This window comes from Agelaius tricolor, unplaced genomic scaffold, assembly GCF_023055355.1.
Source record: "Agelaius tricolor isolate 1412-34295 unplaced genomic scaffold, bAgeTri1.0.p SCAF_34, whole genome shotgun sequence".
NCBI classification, from domain to species: domain Eukaryota; kingdom Metazoa; phylum Chordata; class Aves; order Passeriformes; family Icteridae; genus Agelaius; species Agelaius tricolor.
The window spans coordinates 6,261,161-6,285,904 of record NW_027269294.1 but is presented as its reverse complement, the minus strand read 5'-3'; the positions used below and the strand labels follow the sequence as shown (position 1 = coordinate 6,285,904).

Genomic DNA, 24,744 nt, shown 5'->3' with positions numbered 1-24,744 from the left:
ATGCCTTTATCTTACCTGTGGCCTTTTGGACAAACTCCAGTTGTATCAACCCACAACATCAGACAAAAGCTGCTTTAAGAACACTGATGCAAAAATGAGGTCTTGGGTGGCCATTTCTGGTTCAAGTAGCTGTTTATATATTTATTATAATTATACACAACCTTGACAATCTGTATTGCCATTCAAAAATAAATCCAAGTCTTGTCAATTTGCACATGATCTGTCACTACTAAGGATCCCATTTACATACATGGTAAACATTTTCCATACTTAAACACTGCTTGAAATTCTGATGCTCCCATCTCCTCCCCCCCCATCCCCTGGAGTTAGACTATGGAAAGAAACTTTTCCAAGCACTGCAACATTCAGGGACTACCACCTTTTCTGATCAATTTAATTAAACTATTTCAACACTTGGTAGAGGTGGCTGGTGGGTATAGCTCTTAATTGCATTTTTGTTAAAAATTATTCTTGATGGATTTCATTGCAATGATTCCTGGTTTTCATTGCTTGACATGCTTCCTTCTGACCAGGAAAGAAGGAAACCAAAGTTTAGCAGCTGTATCAAGTAAGTCACATCAAGCACATTCCTGGTTTAATATTCTGCAGTGCCAACAGTCACATTTAGTTGTTTTCACTGTTATTGACATGTGTAGTAAGTGGTTGAAGTCTTCAACTTTCAACTGCAGAAAATGAAGAATTCAGCTAGGAGTCAGCCACCACACACTTTTAAGAGCTTGTGTTTATACTCCAACTGCTATCTTGGGAGCTGAAATTATTATTTATGAGGCATTAATGACTTTTGTTAAGCAACATGTTTTTTACCACCTCTTTTGAGTGTTTCTGTCTCCTTGTGCCCAGAAGATGAAAAAACCTAAGAGTAGCAGAAGTGTAAGAGGCAAGAAAATATTCCTCCATCCAGTTAATAACCTAACAGCTAGTAGCAATTAATATAAGCATCCTTAGGGCAGGGAGACCTTACACCAGCCCACAACTCAAGTTTGGGCATCTGAGCTTCACTTGAGAAGGGCTCCCAGAAGTGTGGAAGTATTACAGTGTGATTACACAGCAATGAGAAGTCCTATTTTGAGGAATGAGCTTCGTGATGTCTGAATCTATGGGAATTGAATTTAGCTTCTTTTCCTACAGCAGCCGGGCAGGTGCTTTGAACCAGCAAACACAGCATGTTTGCACCATGGCTTTGTGTTTTGGATGCTAGCATTGGTTAACTGACAGGCATGGAAAACCAAGAGCTCTGACAAGTGTAGATTCCAACTTTTGTTAAGGCTGTTCATTTTTCACACTGGTGTCAAAAAATAATTGGGAAGAAAATCCTGCCAGCTCCTTGCTTGTTTCCTGAAACTACATTTACACAATCCTGACATGAAAACCCCCACTTAAATATGGAGTATTTGAGAACTGTTATTAGCCATCTGTAGGAGAGACTGGAGTTCAGCACACAGAGATGTTGCAAAACATTAGGGAATTTCAAATGTTGAAGATACAAAGAAATCCCATCAACACACAGATTGGATGCTTTACCTTAAACCACCCCAAGGGGTCCCAAACGCTGGAGCTGCACTGCAGACACTGCACTGCTTCCCTCCATGCTCTGCCCTGGGGCCTTGGCAGGGAACACAGCTTGTGGAATACAGGTTGGGTGTTTCCCAGCTGCCCCTGAGCAGCCAGGACCAGCTGCTCACTGCTCTGCAAACATGCCCCAAAGGCAGTGTTTGAGCAGTGCAAGGACACTGCCAGAAGCCAGCAAGGGAGAGGAGTCTTAGTTCAAATTCAGACATACAAAAATCAAATCCTTCATTCACAATCAAGGGGTATTTTGTCATGAAGCAGCAGCTTCAAGAAAGAGCATAAAACCCGAACTTGAGTGTTTATGTTACATCTGAAGCTCAAAGGAACTCCTTGGAGTCTAAAGTACCGTAATAATAAAAGTGGAAAGGAACTCATTAATCAGTTCTAGACTAAACTCAGTTTAGTAAAGAAAATTAAAACAAATAAATTGTGAAGTCCTTTCTTGAGCAAGTCCATTAATGCTCCACACAGGAGACAATGAGTCCTCTTCAAAGGAAAGAAGGAAGCTCTTACTGGTAAAATGAACCAATGTATCTATGGTTTCTGTATAGAAAATGAACCAATGTATCTGGTTTCTAACTAAATCTCTACATGACACTTCAGAACCCAATTTACAAAACTTTTGTTTTTTAAACAAACTCTACTGCCTTTACAAAGATAGTGTTGCTTCCTTTTTTTCTTTTTGTGAGACATGGAGGGAACATTTTCAAATATTAGAAATGTATCCTGCCCTCAGCGGAAAGTTTCAAGTAAGACATAATCAACAAATACCTGCTGTTATAATATACAAGATGCAGAGCAGCAGACTGCTGCTGGTTCCCTACCAAAACTTGGTGTTGCCAAGACACACTCTGGGGCTGTCAGGGGAGGCAGAGGGACCTTGCTCATTGAGTCTGACACACAAAACCACAAGTTGTGCCTAGTGTGTAAGTACTTAAATCTGTCATGGTGAAATCTCCTCTTTGTAACAGGAACCAGATTCCATTTGAGCAAGTCATACATTAATGTGAACCTCGCTGTGAAAGATCAACTCTGCCATCCCAAATGGGATTCCTAACACGGACCTCAGAGCCAGCTTCTGTGGGCTGCATTCCTCTTCAGGGGGATCTAGAGACAGACCAGATGCACAGCAGGAAAACCTCTTATTCTAGTAAGAAAACTTGACTACAACTGTTTGTCTGAACCATATCTGCTTTTAAGCGTGCAGAATTACTCTAGCCTTTATCCTAAGCACTGCTTCAGATATCTGTGATGTGGTATTAAGCATCTGATGGCCATGAGCAGAGGACACTCAGTTCTTGCACATGAGCCTTTAGCTACTGGAGAACTGACACTGGAGATTTCTGCAGTTTTGTGCTCTTCTACCACAGGTACCGAGAAGTCTACCTAGACAAATTATTGTGTAGCTGGATTTTAGGAAGCCAGTACTTGAGAATGCTGCTCATTACACTGCTGTGGTAAAAGCCATTAGGATATAAATGGTGTTAAAGCCTACAAGACCCAAGCCAGCCCAGGCTGACTGATGCTGCAGTACTGTCACACCTCAGTACCAGAGGAGTGACAACCGTGGCAGAACTCAGGACTGAGGTCACAGAGGAGCTGAGCTGCAGAACAGCTCTCCTCAAAGTCACTCAGTTTTTGCTCAAGGACATTAAACATGTAAACTTACAGTGTCAGACCACCCACTCTGACTGCATGGAAGAGAGAAAAGTAGATGCATCTCAGTCACTTGAAGTCAGTCATGAAGATGCAATTCCAGCACTTGAACTAGTCTGGCAGATTTCTGTACAGCCATGAATGACGCTTCCATTTTCTGTGAAGGTATGAGAGAGTTGAATTCACCTCGCCCAGGGGTCATGAGTTACTTTCTGGCATGAGCAGTGGTAGAAGATGAATGGCATGGCTGAAGATAAATGGCTGTCAAAGCCAGAAACAAGACTGTGGTTCTTCACTTGTTTACAACAGCAACACCTCCTACGGGAGAACTGCTGTAGGAGTGCCTGGTTAACATCTGAATTTGTTTCTGGGACAGACTTCAAGTCACTGCAGCATTACACTGCAACTTATTTTAGCTTCTTATGCTAGGTAAAAAAAACACTTTTCATACTTAGACTAGCCCACTGCCATTCTGGTAACAGAAGAGTTTTGAAGTCAATAGTGACTGGCTTTAGCAAGTGGAGCAGCACCTCAGTGACTGACAGAAGCATTTGGAATATATTTGGGACATAGACTGGACCTTGACAACATTTAAGATGTATCAAGGAAAACAGTGATTTTCTACTGTGTAATACATTGTATACACTTTCATTAGAGAGCTAAATGACCAAAGCTAAGTGGTAAACTATGCAAATTCATCAGGTAGATTCCACCTTTGGGGTAATAATATCCAGTTTTTAAGCTCTTTTGTTTTGGTCCTTGACCAAAAAATTTATGTGCTGAGCATCAAGGCTTAAAGAAGCTCTCAGCACTTCTTCCAAGTTTGCACCAAACAGCATCTAAGCCACCTCAAAATCAGGGTGCTGACACCCAGTTTGCACAGCACTGCTGCTGTTGTTTCTCCTCCCCAGGATGAGATACAATCAGATGGAAATGGAATTCAAAACAAAAGAAGCGTTAATAGTTCCACGTGCAATGAGACATTTTCAAGGGAAAGCTATGCAGCAGGCCTTGAACGTTCTCCCCTCTCGTGCTGTTCTCACCAGCATCACCCTGTCCTAGGCTCAGTAGGGTATGTACAGCAACGTGCAGAGACCAGGGATTCCAGCACCCAGCAGAGCCACGGTGCTGGAGCAGTCTGCAGTGAAGACTGGTAGTGGGATGGGAACCCAAAAAACGCCAAAAAGCTCCGATTATTCAGTTCCTATGAAAAAGACCGTACAATTCTCATGGTACATCAACAAGATGGACTGGTATGCCAACTAACCTCTATTTTAATATTTAAATTATAACAATACAATAACTAGAAAAGGTCAGTGCTTCAAGTGACAGGTTTTGCCACTTCAATTCCAATATTTTTCCAAAATAAAGATGCGATTAGATCTACACTTGAGCATCAGTAGTGCAATACAGTATCCTTTCCTGAATAAAGGAGCTGAGGTTTATCCACAATAAAAGCTTTAAATAAGGTAGATTGTTGCCATTTATATATCAATTCTGTATGTTTGATATAAAATATATTGGGGAAGCTTCAACTGACTTATACAATCTACATTTGGCTAAAGCTCCACATAAGCAGCATCAGTGGAAATGAACATCAGAGGTGTACTTAATATAAAACACTTTCAAAACTACTCAGCAACAAATGACAGAAGTTTGGCTAAGAATAACTGAACATCTGAGGTGTGTACCAGACAAAAAGAATGGACCCTGTGGTTACTTGCACTATTTTAATGAAGTAAAAGAAATGCAAGGTTTAGTCCACTTCCATTTCTCCAGGGGGTTTGGTCTGCTGGGGGTTGTCCTTGGCTGGTTCGGGCTTTGTTTCAGCAGCGCTCTGTCCGTTCACGGGCCCGTTGTGCTCCCCGTTAGCTTTGGCCTGCCCCTCACTGGGAGCTTCTATCTTCGGCTTGGGCTTGGACAGAATGGGGTTACAGAAGCTATCCAATTCCTGGTTGTGACACAAGTGAGACAGCAAGGTCATTTGGGGGCACAGCAACTGCACCCAACTACACTGCCTCTCATTTGTACTGTCCCTAACTGTCACCGTGGTACTTTATGAAAAAATCCCTTCGCCAGGATTTTTTCTCCTGGGAAGCTGGGAAGCTTCAGCTTCTCCATGTTTTGCTCCTCTGGAATGTGATTTGGAGAATTATTTACCCAGCATGTGAATTGTTTTAATTATTGGCCAATCACACCAGCTCTGTTGGACTCTGAGTCAGTCACGGGTTTTTATTATCATTCTTGTCTAGCCTTCTGATGTCTCCTTTCTCTTTCTTTAGTATAGTTTTAGTATATCATTTTCTTTTAATATAATATAATAAGTCAGCCTTCTGAGAACTTGGAGTCAATTCTCATCTCTCACCTCGTCCTGGGGATCCTCACAACACTGCAATACCTAATGGCCTGGAATGTCGTTGTCAAGGACCAGACTTCTCTATTCTGCAAAGTCTAGAAACTTAAAAAAAAACTTTTCACCACCTGAGGAGCCTCTGATTTGCTACAAACCTGTATGTGACAGCCCATTCTGTAGAAACCTGGTGCTGTAAATCCAGGGTATTGTGCACAGGTACTACTGTAAATCAAGAGCCAGCACTGAAGAGTGCTCTAACTGCTGCCCTCTCTGTATAAGACCTTTCAACAGCTTTAAAATCTCTGCAGATGTGTAATTCTAGCTCAGATCTAGGCTAAAATCTGGTTCAGGAAAAACTGATTAGAATGCAACAAGTACAATTATTATTTTTTACCTTAGATTTTGCTAGTATTTCTGCCACTTTGACAACTGGATCCTGAGTTAGACTGAGTTTGTTCTGGGCATTCATTTTGCTGTTCAACCAATTCATAGCCTCATTAATGTATTTTTCAACTTTCTCCATCTCAGCAGGATCTAAGTGGTCGTATTTTTCATCCTAAGGAGAGAGAGAGAGGTATTTGTATCACCAATTAAAATATGCTGCCCACCCAATTAAGTTAATCTTTGAAGTTACAGAAACACTGGTAACAGCTGTTAAGTTCAGAGATCCATTTCAGGTGGTACCAGCCACCACAAAAACCACAGGAATCTCTGATTTATGTTCTCAAGAAGCAGCTCTTTCTGCTGGCAATAATGAACAAGTTTAAAGTTCTCAGGGGCAGAAGTACAACAGCCCTTCTAAAGCAGTGCAAGAGGTAACTTTACAGGATTTATTTAAACACGAAAAACTCTACAGGCAAACTCCAAACACCTACAATCATTTAACAACTAAATCATTTGCCTTTACCTTATTTTTGTATGCTTCTACTGCTTTCATAAGGAGCTGAATCTTCTTCCCCAGTTCATTTAGAACTTTTGGTCTCTCTTCATGTTCCATGCATCTTTCCTGGATAGGCTGTCCAAATTTCTGGAATAATAAGCATGAACATCTTGACAAAACACGTATTTCCTTTAGTCTGCTCTAAGAATACAATGCAGCATGGGAAGGAAGGCTGCCTTAAACTCCTTTTCTCATCCCTCCAAAGGGCCAAGTCTTTGCATATTGCTTTAGTCCAACAACAAAAAAAAGCAGAAGGTTAAACACAGGAATAGTGACTGTTCTTTCTAGGGTTGGTATTTTGCTGGTTTTTTGCAAAAAGAGCATTTGGAACAGAAACCAGTGAGGCTTTAAGAGATGCTTTAATTTTTAAGTAGTTAATCTGAAAACATCTAATTTTATCCACTGTTTGCTTTTTCCTTCTCTTGAATCCAGGCAGTTGCCTGGATCTACACTGCTGTTTCCATCAATTATTCCTCCCCTTGAGGAAATGTGACTGGAGAGTAAACAGCTGGAACCCAAGGGCTAGACACATGCTTCAACTTCCAATAAAGTAGGTAGTTATTCATCAGAACTCGTATTTTCCCCATTAGATCCTTAAAATCTGAAGCATTTGTCATCAATAAACAAATGATACAATGGAAGTTACTGTTAAAGCACCCCAGAGCCTTTATTGTTGGATATTAGACCCAAAAGTTGGTCTTACTGTACATCTAAAGAAGATCACTGAGAACAGGGAAAACAGAATGTATATTCTGGAACATAATTCTCATTACCCAGGAGTGCAGTCAAACTACTCAGAAGTCTGACAGAAAATTCCCAGAGCAATTAAATCTATTACCAGTAGTGACAGTCTGCTTCATTTCAACCATCTTCAAATTAGGAACACAACTCACATTAAACTGTATTTCTAGTTCTAAATATGAGTTTTCTAGAGAACAACTTAAAACCTTACTTTTAATTCCTGAAGCTTATCCATGTATACTTGTTTTGGCTGGTCCTCTCCATCTTCATAAAGCCAGTTTTCTGTGTCCTCCAACATCAAGGTCAGCTTGTTTGAGTCCTACAAAGCAAATTATGGACACTCCAAGTCAGAAAGGAACACATCAAATGAGACTTCTCTCCCTGGCACAAACCCACCCTACTCAAAAAAGGACTGCTTCATCAGCTTAAAATAAATATTCCAAGTGAGAGTGAAGGAAAACAGTAATTAACAGACTTCAAAGCCAAGATTTTACAGTGATGAGAGAGGCAGGACAACCCTACTCATGTAATTTGCAGGTGAAGTTTACCAGAGTTATAAAATCAGTCCTGAGGCTATTTAAGGCAGTCCATGCACCTCTGAAAAGTGTTCCATATTATCTGTTCATTTCCTTTTTCTTCCTACCCAGTCATGCCATTCAGAGCCTACTTTCCTGTGCTGACCATGGGGTTTTCCTTCACTTTCTGCCTGTATCCCTGACCCTTCCTTGCCACTGAGGAGCTTCTCAGGCAGTCAAGAACTCTGCAAGTCAAATGTCAGGTGTCAACATTAACCTGAACTTCACTGAAACCATCTCCTATTCCAAAACTAGTCCAAGAGACCCCTGCAGCCTCCACAGAACACACACACACAAAATTTATCAACACAAAGGAACTTCTCCCAACAGCTGAAATGTATAAACAGGTCTTACTTCTTCAGTGATGAATTTCTCAAAGGCTCCACACAGCTTGTCTCTGAATTCATACACATATTCCTCAACAGCATTCTTAGCATCATTTCGTTCCTTCTCCAGCTTGTCTTGCATCATCATCTTCCCCTAGGGTGGAGAAAGGCACACTGAAAACTGAAAGCATTTTTAAGTGTCAAGCTTAGTGACTACACTTCAAACTGTACCAGAGAAGATGGCAAAGGCCTGATAATTCACAATTACTGATAAAAGTGTTCATCTCTGTGTAAGTCATCACTACAAGCACAACCAGAATGGGCTAAAGTCCAGAGAAACTGAGTCATTTCAACAAAAACCCAAACCACAACCAAAACCTGTTACAATTATGGGCAACTTTCTAAAGAATTCTAAATTAGCTAAGTCAATGATTGCAACTATTTTTTAGATACTTATTTCCAGTGACATTAATTTGAGCAGTCACCTCTTTATGCTGCTTACCTCATTTTCTATGTAGGAATTGATCAGATCTTGTCCCAGCTGCCTACAGAGGCTTGCCTGTATAGGGAGGTCAATACTCTTAACTTTTGTTTTAGCCTTTGGCTGGGAGGGATGATCTTGCTTTTCTCCAGAAGCAGCCTATGAAAAGAGTGACACCACTAAGAAACTTGCAGGAATTTTAAGTATTACTACATTTACGACCAAAAAAGAAAGACAGATGAAACTAGTTAAGACAGCTACAAATAATTATTATGTAAATTAAGCACCTAATTATTTCTCTATATTCAAAATCACCATTACCTTAGTTCGGATCCAAACAGGTGAAATTAATTTCTTTAAAGAACTGTTAAGTAAACTTGTTCAAAAGCTTAAAGCACTGCATATTATTCTTCACAGTGTTTCCCAATCTCCCTAAATTCTATCTTCATTATAAAACCAGGTTAAACAGCAGAAACCTGCTTCAAAGTCTTAATCATGCTATGTTGAAAATTAAAGTGCTATGGAAAGATTCCCTACTTATCCTCTAAACACAGTCCCATGTTTTCCAACTAGCAAAATCAGTTGAGTGTGAGAATACTGGGCTAAAAATGTCCTATCAATACTGAACACAAACCTTTGTTTCAGTTCCAGCATTTTCAGTTTCCTCATCTGCCTGGTTCTGTTGTTCAGCTTGACTTTTCTGCACACCTTCTTCTTGATCAACCTGCATTTTATCCTGCAGAGAGTTAGATAACTGAATGCAAAGGTTTGCTGTAAGATTGAGGACTGATATCAATTGCAGTAAATCCCAGACAACACACAAACTTCACAATCAATCTTGAAAATTTATGGTTCACCATGTTTAAACAGGCATTTTGATGTAGTATTTGTAGTATTTTTATTTATAACTTGCAAATTAAATGAAAATTCTACTCTACTGCTTGATATTGCTGTCTGTCCCCATTACATAATTACACTAAGCCTTGTGAATACTCACTTGAAATTAGAAACAAATACATATAAAATGGAACCAAAGAACATTCTAGCAACACACCACCAACACAGGAAACAACAATGGATTCTCTATGGAACAGCCAGAACTTTGACCTCCTGTCATTTCTGACTTAAACTTTAAAGGTTGCAACCCAAAGCAGAAGTCATTTAATCACTGCAGTTAATTACCTGCATCTGTCTCAAAAGGCAGTGAAATCAATAAAAATCAGCTTCTGTAGTGGTAACCTCTTGGGAGTACATGAGCAACTTATCTTCCCTCCATGCCACCCAAAATAAAGAGAGCCTCACTTCAATTTTTCAGTAAGTTTATCACTTTTGCCTTATTCTAACTTTAACAATCTGACTGGTAAATTACCAGTGCAGATCATTTGGTTTAAGTAATATAGTTCCATGTCATCACCCAAAAACACTTCTAATGACACAGTAATGGGTAAGCCTGGTGTTTTCAGGATGATTCTAATACTCAGTGATCCAGAGCATTAATAACTAACAAGCTGTAGCTGAGATCTGAAAGGCCCAAGACTGCCTCCATGACAAGGAATTAATATTTCTGGATTCACAAACTACATATGAATGGAGAATAATTTACTACTAGTTCTGCAAAACAATAAGAACAATTGTTGAAGATTTCAAACTCTATCACAGGTGCCTATGTTGCAGTTCAAAGTGGAGAACAGGAAGACTACTTCTACCAAATTTCAAATTTTGTCACCTGAGAGTAGGAAAAGAGTAATATCTAAATCCTCACTTGCTGTTCTTACTGTTCACACAGAAAAGCCAACAGCTGGAAGGAACTGCTTTGCCTACAGGAAACAGCTAGAGAGGGGATAACAGGACACACAGACAAGACAAACCTCCTCCTCAGAGTCGAGGGCATGATCCTCAATACTGAAAGGTAATTGCTGACAAGCACCATGGTGAAACAGAAGATGTGTTAGTGCTACAAATGGAAAGCCTGAGCATGGAAGCAGCTACTCTCACACTGAATTCAGCACACTCCCAGTAAGCTCCACGTGCCTCTTACACTAAAGGCCAGCTCCAGCACTTCCAACCTTTGCTCACTTCATCACCAACATCATGTATGGAGCTGCACCATGCTCAGCATTTCAAATATGCCCACATTCCTGGAAAGCAGTGTAGTCTTTAAGAAGTTGCTTATACCAATTATGTAATGCTAGTTGTGTAGCCATTTGCTCTAATTCCTGTAGAATATCCAACTAAGGTGGGAGAAGCTAAGGCCAAATCCTAGGAGAAAGGCTGTCAGGGCCAGTGTTGGTGTTGCTGTTTCCAGCTCCAAAGTGGCACCCAGTCCTCAACTCTGCACTGCAAAGGGGCACCTCACTGGCAGCTACTTTCAGGAGGAAGTGCAGTTTTCCATGTATAGAGAAATGCCATATACTTTTTACTCAGTGAAAATATACTTTGTGAGGAAAAACCTTTAGAATTAATTTGTCAGCAGATCTCATTAAATACTCTGCCTTTTGCTAACAACACTAGATAATGCCAAGACTAGTAGAGAGATGATAAAGAACAATGAAAAAACTACTTTATGACTTTTTTAGAATCCCATTCTTTGTTCTTATTGCCACACTCAAGCAATAAACATGAAGAAACATGTTACATAACCAAAGAAGTAATTTAAGGGTGGAGAAGCAGTAACCACCAGAAGCCAAGCAGGGCCATTCACCCTGCAATTATCGGCTCTCATTGTTGCCACAATGACAGTGAAGACGTTTACAAGCTTTACATACCAGCTCCTCATCTCTGCCTTGGTTCTTACTTGCTGACTCGGTGTCCATGGGGGTGTCGTTGTGCTCCCCCTCCACGCTCAGCTTCTCGATGATGGACGCGCTGGCCACGCTGAACAGCCCGTGGATGTTGACTCGCACTTTCACCTTCACCTTGGAGTTGTCGCCGTCGTGCTGGGGACTCACGTTCTGAATGGTGAAACGCCCTTGGGAACGACAGAAATGGCTTTAATTGTTGTCCCAAAACGCAGAGGAAGGGCGGGAAAACCCCAAACACATTCCTTAAAGGGTGTTAATTTAAACAGCAAGTTCACTGTTTGGAAACTTTCTACTTAGCTGACAATCCTACAATGTAAGCTGCAGGTAGATAAACTAAAAGCTGGTTCCCCAATTATTATCAGCTCACTGATAAATTTGCTTTATCTGTATTTATAAAAAATAGACAATACTTTACTAGGTGTTCTACTTCTCTGTTGCCTTCTGTAACCACCACACTAGAGAAACTACTCTGATTTCATCTCAAATGGTTTCTTTTGTCCACGTAACTCAAACTTCACACTGAAAAATAAAACGTTAACAGAGATAAAATATTCTGCTTAAATTTCATAACATGCCTGCACTACACTTTCTGGAAAATGAATAGTGCTTAGCAAAGTTTCTGAAAGCAGTGGGGCTGCTACTTTATTTTGCAACTTGCAGAAAATTTAAGTGTAGATGATGTGCATATGTAAAGGAGAATGTTTCTTCCTCAGGACCACAGACTTCTTGCATAGACAGCCAAACAGATAGCAAATTTGTACCTGATTCATGAATCAGTGAATAAACAATGAATTAAAGAAGTGTACTAATAACTGCAAAAAAGTAGCATTAGCTAACAAGAAACTTATTTATGCCGTCTAATTCTTCAGACTTTACTACAGATGCTTATATTTCATATTCTCAGATTAACAGAAAGAGACATGACAGCATGAGACAAGTTATCTGTCCAGACAGGCAACAGCTCCTTTGATCCAATTTTTTTGAAAAATACAGGCTGGCAGGCACATAAGATCCTAATCAATTTTATAGAATCTAAAAGAACCAGGCAATAGAGCACTAAACTCTTTGTGCCTACTTCTTTTGAAGCATTCAGCAACTGTAAAGATAGAGAGAAGGATGAATGCAGAATTTTTTTAGGCATGTCAAATAGAGATGTCAACATGGTTTGCTCACTATACTTAAATCAAGAAGCCTGTGCTGAGCCTTCCTAAAGGAACTAAGCTTTTCAGTAAGCTAGAAAATATGGAAGTAACATATCTCACAGGAGAGAAGAACCACTTTTTCCTGTATCAAAAGGAGCTAGGGATGGGGGTTTTATTCCCATGTCCTTACCTATTCTGGAATCAGGATAAGGCACTTCGTGTGGATGGGTATAATAAGCTTCCAAGTCAAAAGGCTCTTTCTTGTGGAAGGTAATTACTTTTGAGAATGGAGCAGCATGGTTCTTACTGAAGACTTCACACTCCCTACAGCAATAAACATTAGATATCATTAAATCTCTGAGCATAACTTGATGGATAATCAAAGTCAAGGTAATGTTAACAATCAGCAGCCCTGCTGACCAAGCAACTGAGTAATTTGGTTTAAGTCAGTTTTTAACAAGAGTTGGAGGTTGAAGGCCTCTAGGTCTCAAAGCTGGACTCTGCATTTTATGTCACACTTATTAAAAATTAGGCAACTTCAACCCAACATTCTAATTAACTGTATTTCCAATTGTTGAGCAGTAACTGGAACCCAAAAGGTAAAATGCTAAAAAAGAAAATTAGACTTTCAACATTTTTCTTTATATCTAAACACACACTGTTTTGTTGGCACTGTACAACTTACCCTGTTCCTTCTTCATAAGATGATTTCCATCTCAATGTTATGGAGTAAGGAACAACATCTGTGATGGAAAACTCACGCACTTTAAAAGCTGGAGAAAGAATTGCACACTAGGGGAAAAAAAGAGACCACAAATTTATTATATCCATGTGGTCAAATAAATAGCAAGTACAAGAATTAATACTTATCATATAGGTCATATGGAGGTCCTGCTTATCACAGACTTTTTTTTTTAAAAACAGAAACTTCCTAGAGTTAACTGAACTGAAAGACTTAACTAAATTAATAGGTATTATTTCTTCAGTGATTTTCAGCGAAGGTTCCAATGACAAAACAGAAGTGGAACAGCAGAATTTAGGTTCTCAAATTTAACAGGTCTTTTCAACAAGCCCGTCCCTCTAACATGACACAGCAAATTAATGAATGTAACAGAATTCCAATTAGTGCAAGAACAAGTAAGACTCTACATCTTGTCTCAGCTGCAGTACCTTTTGCTTGTGATTAGCTGGATTTCATTAGTACATTTTGTTAAAGAAGCAATATTGAAGTTTTATTTCAGGAACTATACCTGCAAGGCACAGCCTCTTGCAACAGCTTCATCAGCATTTAGGGTGGTGCTTATCTCTTTACAGAAAAAGTTAGAGATCTGTTCCTTCACTGCTGGAATTCTAGTAGCCCCACCTACTATTTCTATACTGTAGATATCTTCACGCTGAAGTTCTAGAAAAGAGAGTGCATGCCCTTAAGTTATCATCAAGGTATCAGAAAGCTATCTTTGGACAAAAAAAAAAGAAGAGAAAAAAATAAAAGCTCTCTTATTATCTAGACACTGTGACAAGTGCTGAATGTATTTCATGGCTGAAAAGATCTTTAAAACTCTTTGTCCCTCCTGTAGGCTACAAGGTTTTGTAGTTGCACAAACCTGGGAAATGCAGAAGCCAAGCATCAATGAGAACAGCTGTTCTTTAAAGTGTGCTGTCCATGTGCATCCCCTTTCTGCTCTGCATGAACTCAGAAAGGTGAAACTGGGTCTTCTGCACTACTGGACAGTATCTCACCTCTCCCAAAAAAAACCCAACAAAATGAAACCCAAATAGATCTCATTTTAATATTTGGCCGAATTTTGCTTGCCAAAAGAGAAAAGAAAACCTTTAAAGCCAATATATGTAAAAAATAGCACATTGTGCTTGAAGGTTAACTTTTTGATTCTGGAATCAGGATATGTGTATGAAGTAATCTCAAACAATTGTCAGTCCTTGAACAGCTCTGCTCAGCAGTTACTCAGGTTTTTAATTCCTGGATTTGCTATTGAGCCAAGTCACAAGATCAGCAGAATTCTTCCCTTTCAGTTGAAGGTGATGGAATTGGGGGTAAAACCTTCCCTGTTAAAGTCTACTTCTCTCCTTTACACTACATTAGCCAAAAAAAAAAGAAAAAAAGAATTACTTTGTTATTGGCACATGCTTTAGGTAATTCAATTTACGAGTATACTGCCAAATTACCAGGTCAGTGAGGACATGTAAGTACCACATGGAACAGGCTGGCCAGAAGGTTGCAGTAAAGAATAGTATCTTTTACCATCATCATTTTGGTTTGGTTATTTGGTGGTTTTTTAAAATAAATTCAGAGTGCCAACCTTTTCCATGACAAAGGGTGAATGAGGGTCAATAACCAAGGTTGCAGAGCAGCATGTGCACTAAATGAGGCGGGAATGGGATCATGCATTCATGGCAAGCATATGAATGGAACTTACATTTAACTTTTCAGTATTTAGCTTTGCAATTCTAATAAATACAAAAATACATTGAAAAGATAATCATTAAAGAGATCAGGAACGACTGGATTACTAGCAGCACCTCAAGTAACTTCTACTTACTGGCTTGATCCATGGCTGCTCTTAGGGGAGGCTCCACTCTGGCCAGAAGGGCAGCACACAGCTGCTCGAACTGAGCTCTGCAGGGCAGGGAGAGACTTGGTGTTACCAGGCTGCTCAGAGACCACAAGCCCTGGCCCAGAGTGGGAACAACACCCAGTACCTGTTCATCTTACTGGAGACATCCAGGTCGTTCATGAAGCACTCGATGTTGAGGGGAAGGTCGGAGGCGTTGGCGCTCATCAGCTTCTTGAGCTTCTCACATTCCTGATACAATCGCAGCAGGGCTCGGGGGTTCTCTTTTACATTCAGCTTGTATTTTGTCCTAAATTCTTCAGAGAAGTAATCTACCAAAGCCTCATCAAAATTCCTGCCACCTACGAAAGGGTCAAAGGTAGTGGCCAAGACCTGGCAGAAGTCAAAGAATGAGATCAGAAGTTATCAGACAAGGTTTGTGCTGTGTCATTTACTCAGCAAAGCAAGAAGTGCCATCATTGCCTTCCACACAGCTTCAGAGGGCATTTGGCTACCAGAGACAGGCCCACAAGAGCATTCAGCCTTTAGTAGGTCACAGACAAAAGAGTCTCCGAACCAGGAGGCAAAGATTGTGCAGCTTTGCTTCACATCCCACTGGATTTAGACTTTGAACTGTCGTGGATGGCACAAAAAAAAACCCCAACATCTCACAGTGACTCAAGACAGTTCAAGAGTCGCCCATAAGTGAGTCAGTTGCACAAGTGCAACACTTAAGAAGCTCCCTGAATATGCAAATATTTCAGGGATATGACACAAAAACTGTGCAGTGTCCTTAATGATCGAGCACTTTGCAAAACACACTTCAGGATGCTACACTTCTGCATTTTACAAAAACTGACTTGATGAAATAGCCAAAATGTAACAGAAAGGTTCTGTATACCCCATTTAAAAAATATTTTCTACAGACATTTATTTTTAAAAAAACTAATCTTTCCACAGAGCAGTATTTTGAGTTTTAAATGCTTCAGGCTTTTAATGTACAACTTCAAAGATTACCTTCAGTTTTCCCTTGTTAAAAGCACAGATGGAAACCTGATATGCAGAATGCCCCATATCTACAAAGACCACATTTCTTGGCTTCTCTTCCAAGGCTGGCAGATCTTGCTTGTATATTCCATAGGCTAATGCAACTGGAAAACACCAACCCATGGAAGGTAAGGGGAAGGCACACACAGCTGCAGACCATGCATTAAAAGCACTACCAAGAGACAGACACTGCCCATGTTCACCCTTTCTAAAGACCTTCATAATCCTTATTAAAAAGTCAAAATTGTGTTGAAAACACATTTTTCACTGACAAGAGAAAAAGATGTCAAGTGAAAGCTTAGCACTAACAAAGAATCCCCCTGTATTTCAATTCTGCTTGTAGCCAAATGAACACTGCAATCTGTGAAACTGCACAGATTAAGACTCATGCTTACAGCTCTCCCTTGAAATGCCTTAGCTTTGAAAAATTCAAGCATGCCCAAGAGATAAAGGAAATGCTTTGGAAAATTCGTTTACACAAATCTATGCTTTCACAACCAGCACTCATTTGGAAAGCTTTTTCAACTTTCTAAAAGCAAAGAGAATCAAGAAAAATAAAAATTACAGATTTAATCAGATCCAACTTTGGTCCCCATGAAGTGTTAGGCATTTCAATGCTCTACCTCAGAATTCACCAGAACCAGAAGAAGGGAGTAAACTACTTTATAGAAACAGTTGTGCCATTGCTGCAGCTGACAGGACTGCCACAACTTGAAGCACAGATGCCAGGTTTATTTCCAAAGCTATTCCCAAGTGTGAGTGTGCTCAGGTTAGCAAACCCCAGCTCTCATGGTGCCTCCCAAGTGCTGCACGCCACGCCACTGCTGTGTTTCCAGTTCCCAAACTGGAATGGGCACTACTAGCCTGGACAGCTCTCTCCCAAGCTCCCAATTGTGTAAGAGCAGGGTGTCATCACCCTGACATTCAACAGCCTCAAAGGACAAAAAAAAAAGTCCTGGCCCTTTACCTGCTGTAGTTTCATTCATCAGCTTCAGACAATTTAATCCTGCAATCTGTGCAGCTGCCATTACAGACCTTCTTTCAGCATCAGTGAAGAAACTGGGGACCTGTTTCCAAAAATAATGACATTGGATATTATAGGATATGGATTTTTTCATTTAGAGTAGTCAGACTTGCCCATCAAGCTATCCTATAAATGTCATTACCACAAGAAACTGTTATAAGCTAACCTCAAATTATTAAAGCTGTCTGAATAAATCAGCGAGCTAATTCGTTTCAGTGCATATTTTAATTAAAAATTCAAAATATGCCAAAAATGAAGTTGCATCCAGGGTTGTTTTAAATAAAGCAGATTTTAACATGCAAAACAAAAAAATCCTGAAAACGTTTTCTTAGATTGAGTTTGAATGAGTCTTTCACCTCAAAATTATCACCAGTTTCTGGAAACACTTGTGCAGGACAAAAAAAAAAAAAACCAAAACCCAACAAATATTCACACAGAGCCCCACAGTAAGTCACTGGCAGAAGCACTGGAATCCAGCTTGAACCTGCATCCCTTTTCCAGCTATCACTGCCAGCTTACAGTGTGCTGCAAGGTTCAGTGCCACCAAAAATAGCCACAGCACCATCAGAGCCCATTTAGGATCTGGCTGCAATCAGCTGGCACCTCTTCAGCAGCCTCTCGAGCAGAACTCCATTTTGTTTGTCTGTTTTGTTGGCCACCACTGTGGGGCACTGCCAAGGATGCCTGGGTGTGTGGGAGGTATTCTCCCAGCTTAAGGAAGCAAGAAAAAAGATCAAAGCAGGTTTTGAAGAGCTCAAGAACACAGCTTTCCAGTTCCCATGGCTGTGCCTGACAGAGAAGGGATAACTGCAAACCTTCGTGCCCAAACTTCCCACCAGGGCCAGTAAACAAACACCATGCCAAAAGCAGACACAGGACTGTGGATCCAACAAAATAAAAAGACTTTTTCAAACAAAGCCAAGTAGTTTGGGTGTGTCACACTATCAGCATGACCCTCAGAGCCCTAAATTCAGGCAACTCTCAAGTGCATTACAACAGTGTTCACCCATGCAACAAGAAAGAAACTTCACAAGAATTTAGGAAGGTTCTTTGGAAGCAAGGAGGATGTGCTTACACCTAGGACAGCTCCCATCTGTAACAAGAACTACAGTAATCAGAAATCCTGTCTGTAGCCCTTGGAGACAGACAGACTGCATCAGCTGAAGCACTGTGTCCTTTCTGAAAATACACTCTGGATTCAACAACCTTTTCATCTCCTCAAACATGCTTCAAGAAGGATTCTCATCTGGAAAACCTGCCACAAAGGCCCATTTTTGGGGATATGATTTCCATCTGCTACTTGAACCTCTTACCATGGTATAAATGGCCCTGGCTGGCATAATTCTGCAATAAATATACACAACTTACTGAAATCACACAGTCAGCCACTGGTTTCTTCAAAGCACTTTCTGAAGTCTCCTTCAGCTTGGCCAGCAGCATTCCTGTGATCTGTTCCACTGCAAACAGTCTCTCTTCATCCAGGTACCTCACCTGGAACAGAGAATTGGGATTCTGTGATCAATCATCCCAACCTTGCTCTCAAGATGTGCAACTTCATAACAATTATTATGAATTATTAATTCATAATCACGGATTATTATTCATAATGTTGAGCATTGAGACCCACTGAACACCAGGCTCTAGACACAAGTAACTACCTTTCTATTGATCTGTGCTCCCTACAACAAATCTTCAACAGTTCAGTTTGGGGTTTTTCTTTTTCATTTTTTTTCTTTTTTTTTTTTGGGAAGCTTCACACCTCAGTTATCTCAAGGGACTATTCACAATGATACAGTATTTCTGCTCCTTGTGTATTTTGAAAAAGCAGCAAAAAAAAAAAGAGCATAATGTAAGTAGGATCACATTGTGCTATAACACAGGCTAAAAATAAAAGTTTTGGAGCAATCCCAAGGAACATGTGCTTCCTGCAACAGTCACCCAAGCACAGGAGGCAGGGAAGGTGTAAACCAGGCAATTCCAGCACTCCTGCCCTGCTCAGGAAACGTGGTTGAATCCTCAGCCTCCATGGGAGGTTCTGTGTCCTGAATTCCTAACCAGCTATCATCTCTCCAGCAATCCCAAGCACATTTAGTTTGGAAGCCAATTAAAGCTAACTTGTCCAAATTTCATATTCAGAGCATTATGTTGTTTTCCTGACACTTGGCCTCTGCATGTCTGATGGGAACTAATAATCTCACACTGTAATTACAAAGATTTGAAGATAAATCTAGTAAGGCCAAGTGCAAAGCTAATGTGACTAAGGAAAATTATTATGATTGATAAGAAGCCTCAATGGACATCTTGGAGAAAGTACAGACTTATTAAGAGACACAGCAATTTCCTAAATTTCTAAATTTTCACATTTCTAAATTTCAGATTTTCTAAAGGAAAATGCAAGTGACCACAGAGGAAGTGAAGTGACAAGGGCCCAAAGTGCTCATCTCTACCATCAGAGAGATTCCACCCAAAGCTCTCGCTCACCTTTACTCCTACAGAGCCATTTGGCATCTTCTGAAGCTCATAGGGAAGTTTGGCCCTCTCAGCTTGGATGTAAGGATCTTCAAATGCTCTTCCATGCAGTTTTTTGAAGCCATGGACTGCATTTTTTACATTTGTGATGATCTGTGGCAAAGATACTTCCATTACCCATAACATCCTGATAAAGAGGACTGTGCAGAAAGGAATTTTTCATGTTGGGTTTAATGCACACACTGACCTGTGTCAAGCCCCACACATTCACTGAAAAGCAAAGTGTGAGGAGTGTGAAAGATTCATCTACTTTTTAATCTATGGCCCCTATTAGAAAAATTCATATGTACTTCTCTCTGTAATATCCATTAACTTGCTGCCATCAATTTTCACTGTACTTTTTATTTTAGAGGAGCTTTCTGATACAGCATAAAATATTTAAGATCCTATATTGTTGCAGTGGCTGCCTGCAGGAACTAATGAAGTTATTACCTACATTAACCTTAAATGAACCTTCAACAAATTAACACATTTCCCTTCCTTTAAAGTTCTCCTCTAATTCAGATCCCATCTGGATGTAAAGCCTCCCCACACCTGTTCTCTCATCAGTGTTTTAACCTAGTCATTTTCAGGACAGCCTTTTAACCAAAGAAAGAACCAAAACAAACAAATCCCAGGGAACACAATACTTCAACCTATTACAGGACATTCTTCTCCAAGATCAACTTGTTTACAGGTCAAAAAAAGTTTTTGATCCATTTACCTGGCTCTTTGCTGCATTCCCAATGGCTCGGGTCTTGGATCCTAAAGATATACATGCTCTAAGCAAAAAAAAAAAAAAAAAAAAAAAAAAAAAAAAAAAAAAAAAAAAAGGAATAAAATAAAATTCAGCTTTAAAAGAAAACATCATAAAATATTTCTGTGGTATTTTAGAACACCTACAAAAATTCAAGCAGCAGGACATGGATGTGTTAAATAACAGCATTACTGCATGAAGCACCAGAAGCTGAAGTGGAATTCTAGTTATTTTGTCCTTTGTAAATTAGCTTAGAAACAGCAAACAACTGCAACTGTTGCCATTTTAACTGCATTTAAGGAATTCTGAGAAAGCTGAAACGTTCCACAGTTCTTATCACGAAGGAAAGGCACTGATAGCTCCTTCTGGCTCACAGGTTAAAACCTCAGAAGCCTGAGAGAGCTCATCCAAACCCCTGAACTTTACCAGTCAGGATCTCTCAGCTCTACAACCCCTGAGTCTCACAGGGCCACATTCACACTCTAAAAGGCCTCAGCAACAACCCTAAGACAACAATTAAATCCCCACAAACCAAGGGAGCTGAACGAGCTGTGAAACGCTTCCAGAGCCGAGCACTACCAGGTCCCTCCTGCGAACGGGCACCGAGGGAGGGAGAGAGGGACCTGGGGGCAGCTCCCTCGCAGGCACTGCTCTAATCCACAGCTCCCTGCAGCTTCCTGGCTACCAGGAACACCCCGGGATCAGCAAAGGCTGCCTCAAACCCCAGCCACCAGCTGGCCTCTCAGCACTGCCTTTGGAAATGTTCTGTTCTATTCTGGAAGGTACCAACACTGTTATCTTCACATCACCTGAAATACAACTCTGCCCCAAAAGGCAGCTCTGGCCAGGACCATTCAGGAGGAACAGAGAAACTCGGATTTCACACAGCTCAATGTAATTGTTTAATGCAGGCATAAAGGTCACTCCAGCACCCTGCTTCCCCTCCATCACTGAGGGCACTGCAATTTGGCAGGATTTTCTAGCAACTTCTTCTCTGTGACATCCAAAACCTTCACCAGATTTAACTGCTGCAAACACACGAGGCATTTCCCTACATTTTCAAAGAGGCAGCTCAGCTTGCACAAACAACTTTTATAATTCTACAGTTCCCCAATTCCTCCTTGTGATAATTAGGGGAAATCAGATAAACGAGCAATTTCCAAGGCAAGCAAATGATTTACAAACGAATGCTATTGCATCACACCTTTCCAGTGCAGGAATCTGCCTCTGCTCACAGCCAGCACAACTCCTGCCACGGGTCATTTCAATTAATTCCAGCACAGGGGGATGGATGGCTTTTCCCTCCTGCAGCTGGGAAGCAAAGATGCCAAAAAAATAAATGTGCCCTCCTTGGCTTCAAAAAATTCAGTCGTTTCCAAGATTCCTTATTACATCACCTTAATTACAGCATGTGATCACATTAATCACACCTGGTGTGAAGTAAGTTATGAGCTATCAGCAACGGCCTTGTTTTCCCACAAAACCACAGTGGGTGAGGCAGAGCACCTGAAAGGACCATTTGCCACGAGCTTAACGTGCCAGAAGCACTGGAAATGTGCTCAACAGCCCTGCTGAAGTTCCCAGGTCAGGAGAAATCAAGTGTCAGTTTTCCAAGAGATACAGGGCCAAAAGCCAGGAAATATCCAGGTTCTTGGCAGGATCTTTTCCCCCTTCTTTCTAAAGTGCTTGTGCTAAAGCTTCAAGGATGATACATGGCTCTTGTGACGCTGGATTACAGAATGTAATTAACTAAAGCACCTGCATGATGTGAGCACCTCCATAGGAGTAAGTTCATTTAAATAAGTCCACATTCAAATAAGTTCATTTACTGTGCTGGTGTGTGCAATAAGGGAAGTTCTGATGACTGAAGAATTAGATCTGTCTGCATCACTCGAATCCCACTTAAAGTAAAGATTTAGCTACTATGGGAAACTTACATAACAGTAATAACCTGTTACATTTCTATTTACCTTTGGTTGATTTCTTTTGAGACAGTAACACTAGAAAAAATGTTTTGCGAGGTCTCCTGTATTAACCCATTTTGAGATAGAAAAGGTCAATGAAAATGTCACTTAAAGTATGACAGGTACTGCCTTTAAGTGTATGTGCACCCCAGATGCTGTAATTGCTGAACTGAAACTCTTTCATAATCACTTTCCAAGTATCTTGAAAGTACAGTTAATCAGACATTAGTGTGAAAAACATCGAATGCAGGTAAGCCTAACTGCACAGAACACACCCCAAAAAGAGCTAAAAAACAGAAGTGCTCTTCATCACAAGGGAGAAGGAAACTGCAGCTGCCTGAGGATTCTCTGGGCAACAATTTCATGGGATACTTTGCATTTGAAAGGCCAGAGAATTTCAGTTCTCACTGCATATCTGGTGCACAAGGATAATTACTTCCTGAGAGCTCACATGAGAAGCATATTATTCTAAATAGCAAAAAGAATTTTCAAGAGTATTCCCATTAAAACAGACGGCATGCTCTTCGGCCATCAACTTCTTTGTACTTTTAAAAACCAACTTTTTAGAAAGCAAACCTACATTTCCCCGAGACCAGGGCAGCAGCGCTGAACTTACTACAGTCTCGCACAGCAGGAACAGCTTTCTCTGTTGGCTCCGAGCCCCTTTGTAAAAAGAGAAGCACCATCCAACCCCCGATTTTCCTGAGTGTTACACGAATCCCTGAATCCTCCTTCAAAATTATGCACAGATGGAGCTCTAAAAAATCCTAGACGTATCCCATAGAAACAGAGGAGCAATATCTCCACCTACTCTTGCGTCTCCCATCATCACGGACGCTGCCCGGTGCCCCCCCCGTTCCCCGCCAGACCTCGCTATTCCAGGGCCGGCAGATGCGCTGCGAGCACGAACAGGTTCAAAGAAAGGGAACTCATCGCGCCGTGAATCAACCTCCTCCTCCTCCTCCTCCTCCTCAGTCTCGCCACCACTCGTGTAATTGCTAATGGGAACGCTCCCAGCCCTGGCAGCCGATCCGGAGCCGGGCAAACACGCTCACTCCAGGGGTATCCCTAGCTACCCGAGAGCCCTGCGAGGAGCGCACCGCCCCGGGCTCCTCCGGCGGCGCAGCGCGGGATTTCAAGGGCACGCCGGTACCGCCGGGAAACCGGCACACACCCCGTACACCCCGCTGTTCCCGGCACACGCGTTCCCGGCAAGGCGCTCTCCGCCACCTCCCGGCTCTGCCGGCACCGCCGCGCCGGGGATCCCGCGGGGGGACGCCGGCGGGCGGGGCCCGGGCGCGCCGCTACTCACGGCGTGCAGCGGTCGCTGTACTCGTTGGCGATGGTCTCGATGCCGCCGCTCCGCGCCACGCCGATGTAGCAGTTGAGGAAGCCGAGGTCGATGCCCACCACGGACATGGCTGCGCCCGGCGCTGGCTCTGGCGCTGGGACCGGCACTGGGGCTCCGCGCCCGCCGCTCCCCCACTGCGGAGCGCCGGCACCAACCGGCAGCGGGCCCGCCGTGCGCAGGCGCCGCCGGCGGGGAGCCCGCCCGGCCCCGGCGCCGCCTCGGCTCTTTCCGGCAGGGCTCGGGCGGCGCTGCCCTTCCAGAAGGATCTGGAACGGGAGGGATGCGGGCGAACGGGGCGGGAGCGGCGCCGCCCAGAGCGGCAGAGCGTCAGCGCTGCGCTGGGACCGCCCCGGCCGCCTTAAAGGCTCCGGGCAGCGCGGCTGGCTCGGGGCTGTCGGTGCCACACGGGCCGAGTTAATGAGATTATAACAATCCCCAGCAATTAGTGCAGAGCGGCCATGGGGCCATTGGCGCGGCCGCTCTGAGGAGGGGACAGCCCCTCACGGAGAGCCCCAGAGGGCTGAGGTGCAGGGCGAGCCCTGCGCTGTGTGAAAAACGCGTGTTTTATGACTGGCTTTTCGCAAATATTAAAAGGAATAGCATATGTGTTATGTTAGGAAGTTATGCTGTATTAATTTTTTTATTGGCGCGGCCGCTCTGAGGAGCCGCCCTGAGGAGGGGACAGCCCCTCACGGAGAGCCCCAGAGGGCTGAGGTGCAGGGCGAGCCCTGCGCTGTGTGAAAAACGCGTGTTTTATTTTCGCAAATATTAAAAGGAATATCATATGTATCAAGATAGGAAGTTATGTTGTATTAATTTTTTAAAAAATCTCTTATCCGAAGAAACGAACTTCTTCCTGCCTCGCTCAGCCTTGAAGACGCCATTAGAATTAAGAGAAAGAAAGTGACACTGACCAGA

General features: G+C 41.9%; 1 protein-coding gene across 1 annotated transcript; it reads right to left on the bottom strand.

Annotated features, from left to right (window-relative positions):
- Positions 1-113: 113 nt before the first annotated feature.
- HSPA4L (heat shock protein family A (Hsp70) member 4 like) lies at positions 114-24,095 on the bottom strand. The gene is made up of 19 exons (XM_071452499.1): positions 23,788-24,095; positions 20,479-20,536; positions 19,728-19,868; positions 18,615-18,737; positions 17,190-17,289; positions 16,193-16,326; positions 15,324-15,568; positions 15,164-15,240; positions 13,856-14,007; positions 13,291-13,397; positions 12,796-12,929; positions 11,428-11,630; positions 9,297-9,398; positions 8,684-8,821; positions 8,210-8,335; positions 7,492-7,599; positions 6,507-6,626; positions 5,994-6,155; positions 114-5,197 (listed from the first exon to the last, which is right to left on the bottom strand). Exons 1-19 carry the CDS (start codon positions 23,892-23,894, stop codon positions 5,003-5,005), a joined length of 2,532 nt encoding a protein of 843 aa, XP_071308600.1. The 5' UTR covers positions 23,895-24,095; the 3' UTR covers positions 114-5,002.
- Between the last annotated feature and the right edge of the window lie 649 nt (positions 24,096-24,744).